Source organism: Hoplias malabaricus, chromosome 4, assembly GCF_029633855.1.
Source record: "Hoplias malabaricus isolate fHopMal1 chromosome 4, fHopMal1.hap1, whole genome shotgun sequence".
Taxonomy (NCBI): Eukaryota; Metazoa; Chordata; class Actinopteri; order Characiformes; family Erythrinidae; genus Hoplias; species Hoplias malabaricus.
In genome coordinates, this window is record NC_089803.1 from 15,263,571 (window position 1) to 15,278,432 (window position 14,862).

The 14,862-nt window shown below is 39.6% G+C and overlaps 1 protein-coding gene across 1 annotated transcript; it reads right to left on the reverse strand.

Moving 5' to 3' along the window:
* Nucleotides 1–1,492: 1,492 nt before the first annotated feature.
* LOC136695578 (uncharacterized) lies at nucleotides 1,493–4,021 on the reverse strand. Its single transcript, XM_066669731.1, has 3 exons — nucleotides 3,846–4,021; nucleotides 2,167–3,168; nucleotides 1,493–2,035 (listed from the first exon to the last, which is right to left on the reverse strand). The coding sequence occupies exons 1-2, from the start codon at nucleotides 3,990–3,992 to the stop codon at nucleotides 2,188–2,190; spliced, it is 1,128 nt and encodes a 375-aa protein (XP_066525828.1). The 5' UTR covers nucleotides 3,993–4,021; the 3' UTR covers nucleotides 1,493–2,035; nucleotides 2,167–2,187.
* Nucleotides 4,022–14,862: the final 10,841 nt, after the last annotated feature.

The following is a 14,862-nucleotide window of genomic DNA, read 5'->3' on the forward strand; positions in this document are numbered from 1 at the left end:
ATAAATTTCTACACCCAAAATGGTGCAGTGTATATATGAATACATTTGTTGTTCGTATATTTTAATGACTTATTTATGAAATGTTTGTATGATAACTGAGTGGGCGGTCTTGCCCTCTCTCTACAGCAGCATTGGTCAGTTTTGGCCATGTGTCCGCATGGGTCTATTTCTCCATAAGATCCAGGAGTTTTTAGCTTTTTGCAACCTCCCATCCATGGCCGCAGTTTGGCAGTCTTCTCCACTTCTGTCGGATGGGACTGTGGTTGGTGTCGACCGAGGGAGTGTGTCCTAAGTGCTGTGTCTTCGTGCTGGTGCGCTGCTGTTTTCAGGCGTTGCACTGCTTCTGGTAGACTATGACCTGTGGACTCTGTTCGTATTATATATATGCTCTTGAAAATGAACCCATTAACCCCATGTGCCATTCATACTGAGGTATATTTAGAGCAAAACTCATGAGCACATGTGACAGTGGAACTTTGGGTTGTAGAAAATTTCCTCTCCCACAAATACCTCTTCAAAGTTATACCTTCACAAATTCTTGGTGTTTAGCAAATTTACTGATTATTTTCTACAAATTCCACTGTGACGATTGCTCAAGTGTGTTTCTTGGAATGTACCTGTCATCACGTTCTTTTGCTATTTTCAGCCAGAGATATGTTTTGATTTTTCTGAACTACGTGATTTAGGACATTTTCTTTCAAGTGGAAAGAGGAGTTTGAGGTAGTACACAAAGCTAATCTGAAGTTGAACACCATCTTCTTTAGACAAACACTGCTAAATATTTAAACTGGTCAAGTTTGTACACGGAAGGTTTTCTGATTTGTTGTACTTTAGTTTACAGATCATTGTAAGTTCTAAACAGATGAGTATCTTTAAAAATGGGCTTTCTTTTAATGTGGACACAACAAAATGGGAATATATTATATTTCTGTATGTGGGCAAAATGATATAATGGTTAGACCATATATTTAAGCTTTAATGATTTCATAAATATATATTTTATTTAGGAAGGGATAGTCTTTTTTCACCATTAATCTCTAAGGGGCCATTTAAGCCTAGTACACTCCATTAAAGCCCATGTCAGACTTTTGACACAATTCATAAAATACCATTATTTACCTTATATTCTAATATTTACATGAACTAATGCATACATTTTGAAATGAGAAGTTTATCTGGCATTTTATAAACAGATACTCCTTAGAAAAATCATTTATTAAAGACACCTGAAAACAGATGTCAGTGGGCTTCAGTACACACCCTCATAAAAATAACATAATACAATTTAAACTGTGCTACAGTGAGCACTTCAGATGAATATCTGCCACTTTAACCATTTCATCATTTCTAAAAATATTTTGTGCAGAGATGTTTAAAGTAAAGCAGTGAAAATCCAGAAAACAAAGTTGTACAAAACCAGACAAACATTGAATTTTTTAGAAAAACCTTTTATTATAAAACATATAAAAATATATATATATATATATGTATATAAAAATATATAATCTGTATATAAAAATATATAATTTGTATATAAAAATATATAATTTGGATATAAAAATATATATAAATCCACACGGAGAACTCCACTGTGCGACTGTGCTTCATGCAGAGGATTATCAAATTTGTTTATATTGCCCCTTTTACAACTTAAGTTGTCACAAATCAGCTTCACATAGTTAGTGTCACAACACAACATTTAAATCAAAGCCCAATGTGAGCAAGCCGAAGGCGACAGTGGCAAGGAAAAACTCCCTCGAGCCTGGAGGAAGAAACCTTGGGAGGAACCAAGACTCACAAAGGGGATCCATCCTCCTCTGATCAAACTACAGATCGGATTTTAAATGACCACCAACTAAGTGTACAATAATGATAATAGTCTGGGGGCATAATAATAGTGCAGCAGATTGGAAGGAATTTTTTACCTCAACGATGTTCCCCACAAAGATGTAGGAAAGCTGTTTTTATAATCTTACCCACATCCTGATCAAATGAGAGATGTGAAGTTCATCATCGAGGCATCACAGTCGCTCATCTGTGGAAAAATTCACTCACTCAGTCAGTCCACTGTGTTTCTGGATTCCCAAACCAGGTTTTTTTCAGCGCCAGTTGCGCAATGTTCCTCCTTCATTTTTCTGCTTATAAACAGAAGCTGACAGAACTTACCAACACTTCTGTGGACTCTGCTCATCTCCGTTTGTGGAACAGCCTCCTCAGGAACCCTCCAGATCTTCGAGGCGTCCTGGAGCCCTGGTTCTGATTGGGCTCGTCCTGAACCGCTGGTTCAAGTTCACTGTTGCTGTCTCTGGAGGCAGAGCAGCAACTGAAGGCTCTCAATGCCTTCCTCAGACGGGAGCCAATCTTCCACCGTCTGCTGTTTGTGGCAGGAGTTGGAGCACACTGCTCTGTGCTGGTGCTCTCAGGGTGGTCAAGAACTTGAGCCACCACTACTCCTGCCGATGACACGCTCTCTTCAGCACCTGAGACACTGCCTTCAATGTCCTCTTCACCTGGCTGTGTGGCAGGAGTTGGAGCACACTGCTCTGTGCTGGTGCTCTCACTGTGGCCATTACCTTGAACCACTTCTCCTGCCGATGACCCGCTCTCTTCAGCACCTGAGACACTGCCTTCAACGTCCTGCTGCTGACTGGTTGAAGGCATCTCCTCCTTGACGCTGCTCTCAGGCTCTTCATCCAAGAAGATAAAGGTCCGTGCCTCTAAGATCTTCGGACCTCTCGCACGATAGGTTCGACCTATGAATGTGGTTTCGTCAAACCTCCGCACCATCTCCTCGTACTCCGGGTCATGAATGACCACGATACGACACTCCACTTGTGGCCTATATTTCTGTGCCTCCAGCTGTCGTTTGTGCACCCCTGTAGCGAGAGCGTAGGCTGTGAGGGGCTTTGTCGTGCAGCCTCTTTTTGATAAATCGTACCAAGCGGAAGTCCTCCTGGCGGGACGCAGACTGGTACCAGGCTGCTCAGAGCTGACGTTGCTGTCATCAACCTCATTGGATCCAGAGGTTGATGCAGCTACTGAGGCACTCTCGGTGTTCAGAGGGGTGTGGTCTGAACTGTGCTGGTTTGCCTCATTGTCCAGCAGGCCAACACAGATATAGCCATCTACCCCCATGTTCAGGGAAGCATCCTGATTGTTTTGTGATTTCTACAAATTCAGAAGGAAAAAAGAGGAGTTTAGTGAAAATGGTTAATTAAAAGGACCAATTAGGGTCAGTTAATAATAATAGTAATTAATAACACTCATTTATTCATTGTCTTTAACCCATTATCCAGTTCAGGGTCGCAGTAATAATTAATAATAATAATAATAATAATAATAATACATAAAAAACAACATATACATTTAAATCCATATGATGAAACATTAAAACCAAATACAGTAAATGTAATAATTCTCAGTACAATTTAATAACAATGTTATTTATATCCTATTACATTTAAAAATTAACATAAATATTGTTTTTATATTCCATATACATTCTTTATTTAACTGCACAATAACACTTTTATTAAAAGAGGAAACTGTTTAAAGTTTAATTTTATCCCTAAAACAGAAGCTTTTTCTTCATTTAAAAGCCCTTATTTTCCCGAAGGACTAGTAGGCCTCTTTACTGACACTAAAGCCCCATTATTAATTTTACCGAGGTGTGATGAAGGAATGAATATATGATGTAAACAGTTCCTTGTACATTCGTGGCCTTTCTATTTAAAGTAATACGATCACATTAAACCGACTGCAGCTCTTTCAAACGGTTATTTCACTCTCTAAAGCAGAGTAGAGCTAGTTAACCCTATAATTCTCCAATAAATCACTGAACTTACTCTTCCCCAGATCCAGGAAAAGCCACCGCGTCTGATACCATAGATCAGAGCTCCGGTAGTGGCCAAAGCCACGGCACCCCTTAACGTGAAGGGGTTAAAGATGTTGAGCATCTCTCTGCGAGACAACAATAGCCAACCTTTCTCCATCGTCGACTTTTGTGATTCTGAGTGAGTCGTGTCGCGGGGTGCTTTTATAGCATTCCGTTCCCCACCAGCAACCAATCACATTCCTCCTTTTCCTCATCTCTAGAAGGTTCAGTAACGTTCCGTAAAGTTCAGGAACCAGGGTCATTGTGACATCACGGCTCGTCCGCGCGCCGGCAGACAGAGAGTGAGCTATTTTCTGATAAGTGGACGCAGGGCGACTTCTGATTGGCTGCACGCAACTCATCGTCTGATTGGTCGATCGAGATCTGGAAACTAGTAAACAACGTTTTCCCCTGCGTCCTGCAAAACTAACCGGAGAGTGAACCTCAGTAAAATAAAATAAAAAAACTCAAAATTTACAATAATCTTGAACTCAGATATAATAAACAACATTCATTTGTTCGGACCGGCACGCTGTTCTGTGTTAATTAATGAATTGCTTTATTTGACCTCATGGGTCCTGTCATGTGACTTGGTTAGAGGGGACTTTTATTTTAAGATGAGCTCAGACGCTGGAGTTGTAGTGATGTAGCAGGGCTTGGATCAGTGCTGATTGTGGTAACGGCTGAACGTGCACATTTCACTCCAGCTCCACTTGACTACGGTCACCTTTTCTACAACGACGATTATAATCTAGAAGCTGCAGCATTTGAGATTTGGGTGGGCACCACGACCTACTGCTGCAGCAAAACAAACCCCTGTAGGAGGGACTGACCCTCTAATTGGCTGCAGCACTAAACGATGGAGAGCTAACTCCGGCTGTTGATCGGCTACATAACAGTGACGACCAATGAGAAGCGTTCTCGGGGTCCGTGGAACACAGTGGTTGTTATTTCAGAAAACGAGTTTAATTTTGTTTTGTTTTTTTTCACTATTTTGCCTCGACATGTTTAACCACGGAAGTAACAAAACGTAGAAGGCGCGGTGTTTTTAAAAGGATTTTCGCGTCTGTGGACAGTTTTGCAGTGGGGGTCTGCAGGTGCAGAAGGAAGCCTCCAGTGCCGGCATGTTTTTAAGCTCGTATCGAGAGCTAATTTTACAAATCGTAAGAGACGGCTCGTCGTGTAGACTGCAGTTAAGCCAGTGTGGACCCTAACTGTACATCCCCGTCCTAATTCCCCTTCCCAAGGACCCCCGGGCAGCTGACGTCACACCCGATTAAAACACGACTGACTTCTCGCTGTCGATAACGTACACAAACCAGGCCGTGTTCCTCTGAGTGCTTTCTGTGCACGAAAGACTTTATTTATATGCAGTAACCTGGATAAAATCAGTACAAAGTGTGATATTCGCTCTGAGCCTAGGACTTTTACATATGGGGAGCAAAACAAAATGGAGTCAGGGGGTGCGCAGTTAGACACTAAGGTTTAAAGGTGTTTTAACGGTGTTATTTGTTGTTGAAAGACCTCTGAGTGCATTCTGTGTGTTAAACAGTCACTGCGGTAAAGTTGGGTTCATATTCGACATTCGTAATTCCGCTTTTTTTTCGCCAATTATCAAACGTATATTCATCGGTACAGTTGCAGATTCCTAATGTAACAAAGAAAACCAAAAAACGACATCCATAACCTTTATTTACTAAACTGTACTTGCTGAGATTAAAGCAGAAACGCAGCCGATCATCGCTGTTTTTGCCCCTGCGCCCAGCTCCAGCGTTAGGGACCGTCGCACAATTAGAATAAATGTGTAGTGTTTAATGTTAATGTCCAAATATTAATCTCTTTCCTTATTGTACCTTATGATGTCACATCAACTTGCAAATGTACACACTTTTATTGCTTACACACTAAGGTTAATTTTGGTGAAAAATTGTTATTATTTATTTATTTGTTTTTTGTTTATTTTTAATGAATTCAATAACCAAATAAATATTAAACGTTATGGAACCAAATGATATCAAAACAACCTAGAAAAGTACAGATATTTATTCTTCACACTTTACTAGGCTTATTTGGATGAAAAATTCAGTCATTAATTTTATAATGATTAAAATAACCATATAAATCTATTAATCTCTCATTTTATTTTATTATATTATTTTATTTCATCCAATCCTACACGCGTTTAGAAGGGATGGCAGTTAGAAAAATCAAACCTATGGTTACCCTTTTTAATGATAATGTCAGTGCATTGCACTGCTAGTGTGGACACCTGGCCTGTTGATATGGAACAAATGTGTGTGTCCCAAGGTAGAGACAGTGAGTTAGTCTCTGTATTCACTCTATTTGATGGAGAGCAATGGGCGAACTGTGCAGTAAAATTAACCTCACATCAGAGTCAGTGGTTTCGAGGGGAGGTACCTCACATTTCCTTAGCAAAGGGAAAAAATAAACAATGGAAAGACATGTCAAATTTGATTTTAACTTGTTCAACAATCACTGATTGGCAACTGAACCTTGGCTGTGGTCCAAAGGCAAATATGATGTTGGTCTTACGAAAGGATCTCCAGAATTAATAATCGCTCCAAAAAGTGATTACAGGCCGTGCACAACTCAATATCCTCTGAAAAACGAGGCCATCGATGGAATGAGGACAGATAACTGTCCTTATCTTAACTGTCCATGATTAGCAAAGTACTTTCAATACATTTTCACGTGGATCTAAGTGTTAAATAAATAAAGGTATGCATTTAAAATATGAGAAAAACATTACCATAACAACACACAATTATTTAATAGTGATCTTTCTCCAGTTTTATTAGTGATCTCAGCTTCATCAGCGGGATTAAGTTAAACTTAATCACTTCATTAGTGAACATCAATAAGTCATGACCCATAAATAACGTTGTAAAATAATTTCAAAACAACCAATAAAGTTATTGTTTTGTAAACATCCCTAGAACTGTGTATTTCTAAACAAGGAAGCTGTGATATGGATGAGAACATGATCAGATCAGGTAGAATAAGTATTTACTGCATGTGTGACTTTTTTCTGCGCTGCTCTACGCTACGAGTCACACCCAGAGAGAGAGAGAGTACACTTTAATGACTCCGCGTGCGCAGCAGCGGGAGAGAAAAAAAGCTTGAGTGTCGATCTTTTTACATGAGTATTGATCAATACCAGCGTTGGTATCGGTATTTTCGATGTTTGGATCGATACAAATGGTTAAATTCATTGGGCATTATCTCTTTATTTTCAAAGTGTCCCAAAAATCTGAAAGACCCATTGAAGACACAATATAACAGACTAATAATATCCAGAATATGAAGAAATGTCTTTGTGGAATTTTTGTCATGGCCCTGTGAACATAGCAAGTGACATGATGAACATGTGGAAACATGAACTTTGGGGTATATGTCCTATGGCATTTTTATTTTTGAATTGTCAGATTATCAAGAATCTGAAATTGATTTTACAGAAGGTGTAGTACAGATATAATATCCCAAAGTGCAGAGTTTAATTCATAAAGTTTCTTTAAACACTGAATGTCTGTGTGTGTATTCACAATGTCTGGTTATTTCTAATATTATAAATATTTATATAGAAATTTGTGATTGTAGATTATTTATTTCTTGTAACAGTGTTTCTTGGCAATAAATCTTATACCGTTGAAAGGCCTGTACATTTCTCTTTTCAATGGTGCCACATTTGTAAGGAACATGCATTTGTGGGAGGAGCAGTAGAGCTGAGTGTGTGGGCTGCACCCATGAAAATCCTCTCTGCCAAACGCCAATTACATTGTACAACCAATGTTTATAAGTAATTTCTTCAGTTTTATTTGTTTAAGCTCCATTTCTTAGTGCTGTTCAAATGAAGGTCAAATGTCCATATGTTTAAATATGTTCAAAAAGACAAAGGTTTCATGGGGTGTCCTAATTTTCACACGCGTGTATCCCCCACAGTTCATGTTTCCACAGATTCTGTCATATCCCATGCTCTGTTCACAGGGCCATTACAAAAAAATCTCCACAGTAAAATGTCTTCATCTTCAGGACATCAATAGTCTGTTATATTGTGTCTTTAGTGAGACTTTCATATTTTTGAGACACTTTGTAAATAAAGAGATAATATCCGCGGAAGGAAGCTAAAGGTGTAGTTTTTCCACGGTGTGGAAGTTGTGTTCGTATTTCGCCATCTAGCGGCGACAGAATGCAACTACTGCACCATTTAAGGTGAAAGAGAAATCCTAATGAATCGATTGCTCATCCTTTGTGTCCCGCAGAGGCGATTGCTCTAAGACTGCAAGTGAAGCTCAGCTTCCCCTAAAATGTCAAAAAATAAGTGATCAAATATATACTGTTGTGTGTACATGTCATTGAATAAATATGCACTACAACGCGCTCAACTTTTGTTCAGAATCAGCTTCTTATCACTGGTAAAAACGTGGCTTTCCTCTCAATCATTTCCGCAGCTTCACAGTTCTTTAAACAGTGAGGACGCTGAGAGTCCACAGAGTTCAATAGTGAAGCAGTGAAGTGCAGCGAAACGAGTCATTGGATAAATGCTGGGCTTTGTCCCGCCCATCGGACGCTCAGCGTCACTGGGGGTCTATGGGGCAGTGGGCTGGCCTCGGCTGGCCCGGACGCTCAGCTTCTGCATGGTGATTGGATGATCTGTCTGAGGCTGAATCACTTTTTGATTGACAGCGAAATGAGCAAATCAGCGATCCTTTGGTGTAGAGATCTGTGGGAGCATTACATTTTCTTTCTGTTCTGAGTTGAACCGGAGACTTTCTTAATCCTCTTAGCGGCATTTTCTTTGTTAAAAACGACTAGCGACAAATCGAGCTTCTATTTCTGTTGGGTTTTTTTGTAGCTGCTTGTGTTTGGAGACTGACTTCTATCACTCTTTCTGACTTCTATCGCAGTTTCTGTCCGGCGGGTGCTGCTGAGCCCCTCCACCGTCACAGATCACTCACAGGCGGACGCACTTCACATGGGCCAAGGCCGTTTAAGTAGCTTAGCTCTGCTGGTCATTGAGAGGACACTAGTCAAGTCCCTGGAAAAGACGCCTTGTTGGTACGACAGGGTCGCAGATCATTTTCTTGAAAAGGAACGGAGGGTAGAATTTACGTTATAAATAAACCGACACATTTTATGATGTAGGCCGAAATTGAGCTTCCCCTCCTTGAAAGACCAGCATCCGCCACTGGTATCCTGGATGTGTTCTCTGAATTTTTTTGTAACTTGTATTTTGGAATCTGAATTTGGGCTATCGAATGTGAACAACTTCAAAATATATTGTCTGAATTTTTTTGAGCTTGATTTTTTTTCATCCTTGAATAATAACAGTGAAAAGTGTTCTTGAAAAAGTTAATTCAAGAGCAATTATATTCAGTAGATAATTCAGAAGCAAAAATATTCAGAGGTGGAAAACTGAAGGCTTAAATTCAAAAGCAACAAAAGTCAGATGCATAATTTCAGTGCAAATAAACTCAGTGCTACAAACTCAAAGGTGGTAATATTTCAAAGTTTGATGAGACAGATTTGTTTCCATAAAGATATCATTTATAGATTATTTAACAATAATTTTTAATAATCAAAATATTTAATAAATATCTATGAATACAATTTCTCCAGATGAATGCTGAGGCTGTGACATATTTTCAGGTTACAGGCTCCGCAGATTGTTAATCAATATTATATCAATATTGTTGATTGCTGTATAGATATTCAATATTAAATTATTACAGAGTTGTGAACGGAGAGATATATTTTGTGTTGCACTGAGGAGACAAGGGGTGTGGTGCAGTGGACGTTATTAATAAAACTGGCGGAGAGCCGCCGGTTCAGTTGAGATCACTAATAAAACTGGCAAGAAATCACTACTAAAACTGGTGGAGAGATCACTACTAAAACTGGTGGAGAGATCACTACTAAAACTGGTGGAGAGATTACTACTAAAACTGGCAAGAAATCACTAATAAAACTGGTGGAGAGGTCACTAATAAAACTGGCAAGAAATCACTAATAAAACTGGTGGAGAGATCACTAATACAACTGGTGGAGAGATCACTACTAAAACTGGTGGAGAGATTACTACTAAAACTGGTGGAGAGATCACTACTAAAACTGGCGGAGAGCCGCTGGTTCAGTTGAAATCACTAATAAAACTGGTGGAGAGATCACCAATGAAACTGGTAGAGAGATCACTAATAAAACTGGTGGAATATATGAAATTGAATGTGAATATATTGGGAGTGGGATGTTTGGCCCACTAGATCCCACTTACAATCTATTTAAGTCAAATCAAATATATGGTTTGTGGGATCACACTTCCAATCTATCAGAACTGCGCTAAAATTAATTGGATCCGGGACCCCCTCCACCTGGTGCGCGAGGGCAGAACGGAAGTGAAAACGGCCGGACTTTGAGGATTTTTAGCTTGGAGAGGGGTGGAGAGCTCCGCCATCTGTCCTGGAGGCTCCCATGTGCCGCCTCAAAAGAGTCTCCCTTATAAACATCACAAGGGAGATAAAAGGCATTATAAGAAAACAGAGACGACCCGTGGTGGTCCACCAAATTAAGGTGAAGAACCAAAAAGACTTCAAAATCATCTCCAAGGCTACACTTTTAAAGTGCAAAGAAGAAGCCAAGAAAGAGATTCCGCATATTCTTGGTAATGGTGCTTTAATTAACCAGCTTAATGCACTTTTCCACACTGGCGATGCAAATTTTCATCGTTTGCTCTTTTTGTTCACAGAGATTCTTACTGAAAAACGCTCAATCAAGCTGCAGCAGATGTTTTATGGTTATTTAGTGGCCTACCTGTCCTATATTTATGGACACAGGACAGGGCTGTACCAGAACTTAAAAGTGGAGGAGGTAGTGCTAGCTAAACATGACACAAAGAAAGATTTGTAGCTCATAAAATGTAAGCATTTTCTTTAATTTCCTACCATCGCCATTAGTTCCTCAGCATATTTGTTATGTGTTTTTGTTTTTAGAAAGTGTAATTTGTTTAAATAAAGGGATAAATAAATTAAGGGGATCTCTGAGGATCTGGCAACCCAGTTTTGATAGTTCCTGGACCGGTTTCGAAGAAGCTGTTTTGATCGTTCTGTCTTTCCTGTTACTTGTTTCTACTCTTATTTCTGTACTTATTCTGTTTTTACAACTTACTAACCATCCATAGATCTATTTTATAGATTGTCTCCACAGGAAACTTTATTACAGAGGCACTAAAACTGCCACCGGCCCCTGGAGTAACGTTTCTGGTGTAAGTTCCTAAAATCAACCAAAAGTAGTAAGTACCTGCAATACCATGGCTACTACTGGCTGCTTTGCCTGCTCAGAGTGTGGCATGTTTAGTTTAACTCCCTTTTCCACCTCTAGTGATAATGATAGTGGATGTGTTTGTGCTAAAGGTCAGCTAATTAGCTCTCTGGTGGATAAAGTGGACCAGCTAGAAGTGCGCATCCGGAGCTTATTATTATCAAGGGATAAACAGCGAGATTCAGTGTTAGCAACTCCGGGTGCTTTAGGGAGAGTTAGCACCCCCTCGAATCCGGCGTTAGAGCCCTCACTGCAGGGTGAATGGGTGACGTCTCTGCAACATAGCTGGAAAGCTAAGGCTGATTCTAACTATGGCCAAAGCTAGCCCACCGGGACACCATGCTCCTCAGATTCGCATGTCAAACAGGTTTGCCCCGCTCAGTGAAGCACCTGCTGAGGAGCCTGTTAAGAGTGCTCTGGTTATACGAGACTCTATTGTTCAACACGTGAAATTAGCTACTCCTCTAGGGGTGCCGGCAGTAACAGTTAGCTGTTTATCGGGAGCCAGAGCGCCGGATATTAGTGGCAACCTTAGACTGATAGCTAATAGGAGATGTTCGAGGATAGTCATTCATGTAGGGGCCAATGATATTCGTCTGCGGCAGTCTGAGGTAACTAAGGGTAATATTAGAGAGGTGATTAAACTGGCCCAGACGATGTCTGATGCCGTAATCTGTTCTGGTCCCATCCCAATGCGGCGTGGCGCTGAAGCCTACAGCAGGGTTACTCAACATAAGATCACTAAACTCAAAAGCAGTCATTGTAAATTATATCATAAGTGATCATAAATTCAACGTTTTCTTTCTCATAGAAACATGGGTTAGACCAAATGAATATTCAGCACTAAATGAAGCCACCCCCCTAGATTATAATTATGTACATAGCCCAAGATTATCAGGCAAAGGAGAACCAGAACTTAAAAGTGGAGGATGTAGTGCTACCTGAACATGACACAAAGTCGTCGTCATTACTTCCTCAGCACATGTGTTATGTGTTCTTTATTTGCTCTCTTACAATTTGAACAGGTTGAGACGCACAAAACAAGCGAAGAGTTTGGTGTCGCCCAGCTCCTCCTCACAGCTAAAGAGTTTGGGTGGATGACAGACTACATAAAAGTCAGGCAAAGGCTGATGGGATATGTTACTTCCAAGTACTACTTCTCAACTTCAACTCTGAATTCCTGCAAAAATCTAAATGAATACATGCAAGTGGCTTGGACAAAGATGAAGCTGCCAGGGAAGCCCACATTCACAGACATAAGCAGCTCCATCGCCACCTACGCAAGTGAAGCATTGTGTGAGCAGGACTATCATAACACCACATTTTTTTCCCTTCTCTCCCCTAATGACCTGATATATTGTCATCCTTTACAGGCTAGGAATGCCCTGGGACCACAGGAAAGAACAAAAGTATCTCAGTCCATGTGTCATGACCTCGCCACTGCCAACAAGTATTATGCCCTAAATGTGAGTGTTCAAAAGGCTGCTGAACATAGGTCATTTTCAAAAAGGAAAATGCACAGGAAAATTCCAGAAAAAGACAGAGACGTGAGGAAGAAGAGACAACAAGTGAAGAGGAAGCCAACATCAAATACCAAGAAAGTGGTTCATCGCATGAAGAGGTATGTCATACTGTGGTGCACTACTTGTAAAAATATGAAAACCTAATTCTACACACTGTCTCATAGCCGTTTTTTTTCCCTCAGTTAAATGACAAGCTGTGAGGAGGAGCAGCAGGAGGCAGAGGAGAAGGAGGAGCAGCAGGAGGAAAAAAATGAAGGCAGGAAAAAGCCCCTTAGGAAAATGGTTCCTCGTGTGGTGCTTAAAAGACTGCAATTTCACCACTAAAATTATCAGGCGTGTCACCAAGGAGACTTTGGACTAAGAAACATTGCCCACAAAAATCCAAAAATGAGAGAATGAGAAAGGCTGTGAAGAGGGCCCTAAATGATTAATTTTGTATATAGTTTTACATTATTCTTTTTCATGTTTTTGTGTGTTTTCCATTGGTTCGTTAGTGTTTGTGTTTTTCAAAGTTCTGCCTATTTTAAATAAGTTTTCTGTTTCACTTGTTCAACTGATGTCAGTGTGAGGTGTTTTTTATTATTTTGGTGAAAGTATTGATACAGAACCAGAGGACGTATAAATTATACAGTACTCTAAAATCTTGTACATTGTATAGAGTTTTTAAGTGTAACTCATTCATTCATTTGGTACACACCCGAGGTAAAAAGCTGGCATTGCCACATTGAATGTGTTATGATAATTGTACTGCACATACTTTTGTAGCTAGTATTTTCTTTGGCTTTAAGATTTCTACAGACTCATTCTCCAGCACCTGAGAGAGATTTCAGAAGAGATGAAGGACCTTAAAGTTCAAGTCAGACGCAACACAGACGACTTGCAGAGTTTGAGTGGTGTGGAAGGAAACGTGTCTGCCAGACAACATGGTCAATGTACTTTTTATACTACTATTTTATGATTTTAGGGTCAATGTGCTTGCTGTTATGGGAGGGACATCTACAAAAGATGCAGTACGGAGGATGAAGGGGAGACTTTTCTCCAATGGCCTTGCTATGCAAATGAATTGGACAGGACTTGGTGGAAAGCTGGCCTTTAAATCAACTGAGAGAGAGAGCGGACATTAAGTTGTTAAAAAGTTTTGTGAATTTGAATGCATGTTCAGAGTCTTAGCATTTTTAACTTAATACACTTCAAAAGGAGTACTGAATACTATAAACATGAATTTGTCTTAAGTGTTTAAATGACAGTTTCCTAATAGATTTACATGTCATAATGTAATTTATGAAATGTGTTGTTGTTATATAAAAGCATTGTTGTATATATAAATAAAAGAGAGAATACACCTTTCTGTTTTATCCCTGATTTCTGGAAGGTGCAGTGTATATTGCTAGGGTGCCTCTAGAAACTTTGTTGGTATTTCTAATAATTCTTAGGGTGTTGCTAAGTACTTCCTTTGTACCCTAAGTTGTTGGTATGCAATTACTGTTGCATCTTTTGTTTATTGCTAGGGTATTTTTGTGTAGTTGTCATGGTAACTAGGGTGTTTCTAAGCTGTTCATGGTGGTGGAGGAAATAAGTACGAGTATTAGGAATTGAAATCTAACAGAGCATTTGCAATCAGAAAGTAGTTTATTAACCTTAAGGTGGTCAACACACAATAGCACAGAGCACTATGTGAATGTGGACAAAGAAGATGTTTTCACAGAGAGTTTATAAAGGTAGTGTATACGTCATAACCATAAGATAATCACTCTTAAGTTTCTGCAAGCTTAGTGTCCTTAGAGACATCCCAGTTTGATAAACAAGATGAGGGACAGAATGTTTTGTTCTGATAAAGAGCTGCCCTCGAACTGACCTGACATACAATTAGTTTGTGAGTTCTGTTGACGATTAGAAATGAATATACAGACAAAAGAAGCAGACGGTCTTTAACAGAGACATATAAACATTTCCATTACAGTCCCCCCTTGTCTCTAAGGACACTAAACACATACAGAAACTCTAGAATCTGCACAAGGAAACTTGTATTACTACACAGACGTTAAAGGAGGAAGAAAATATATATGTTTGTTTGTTCAATTTCGATAAAGGAGGTGGTTTTAAAGGCTTCTGTCTCATTATAGGAACCTTTTT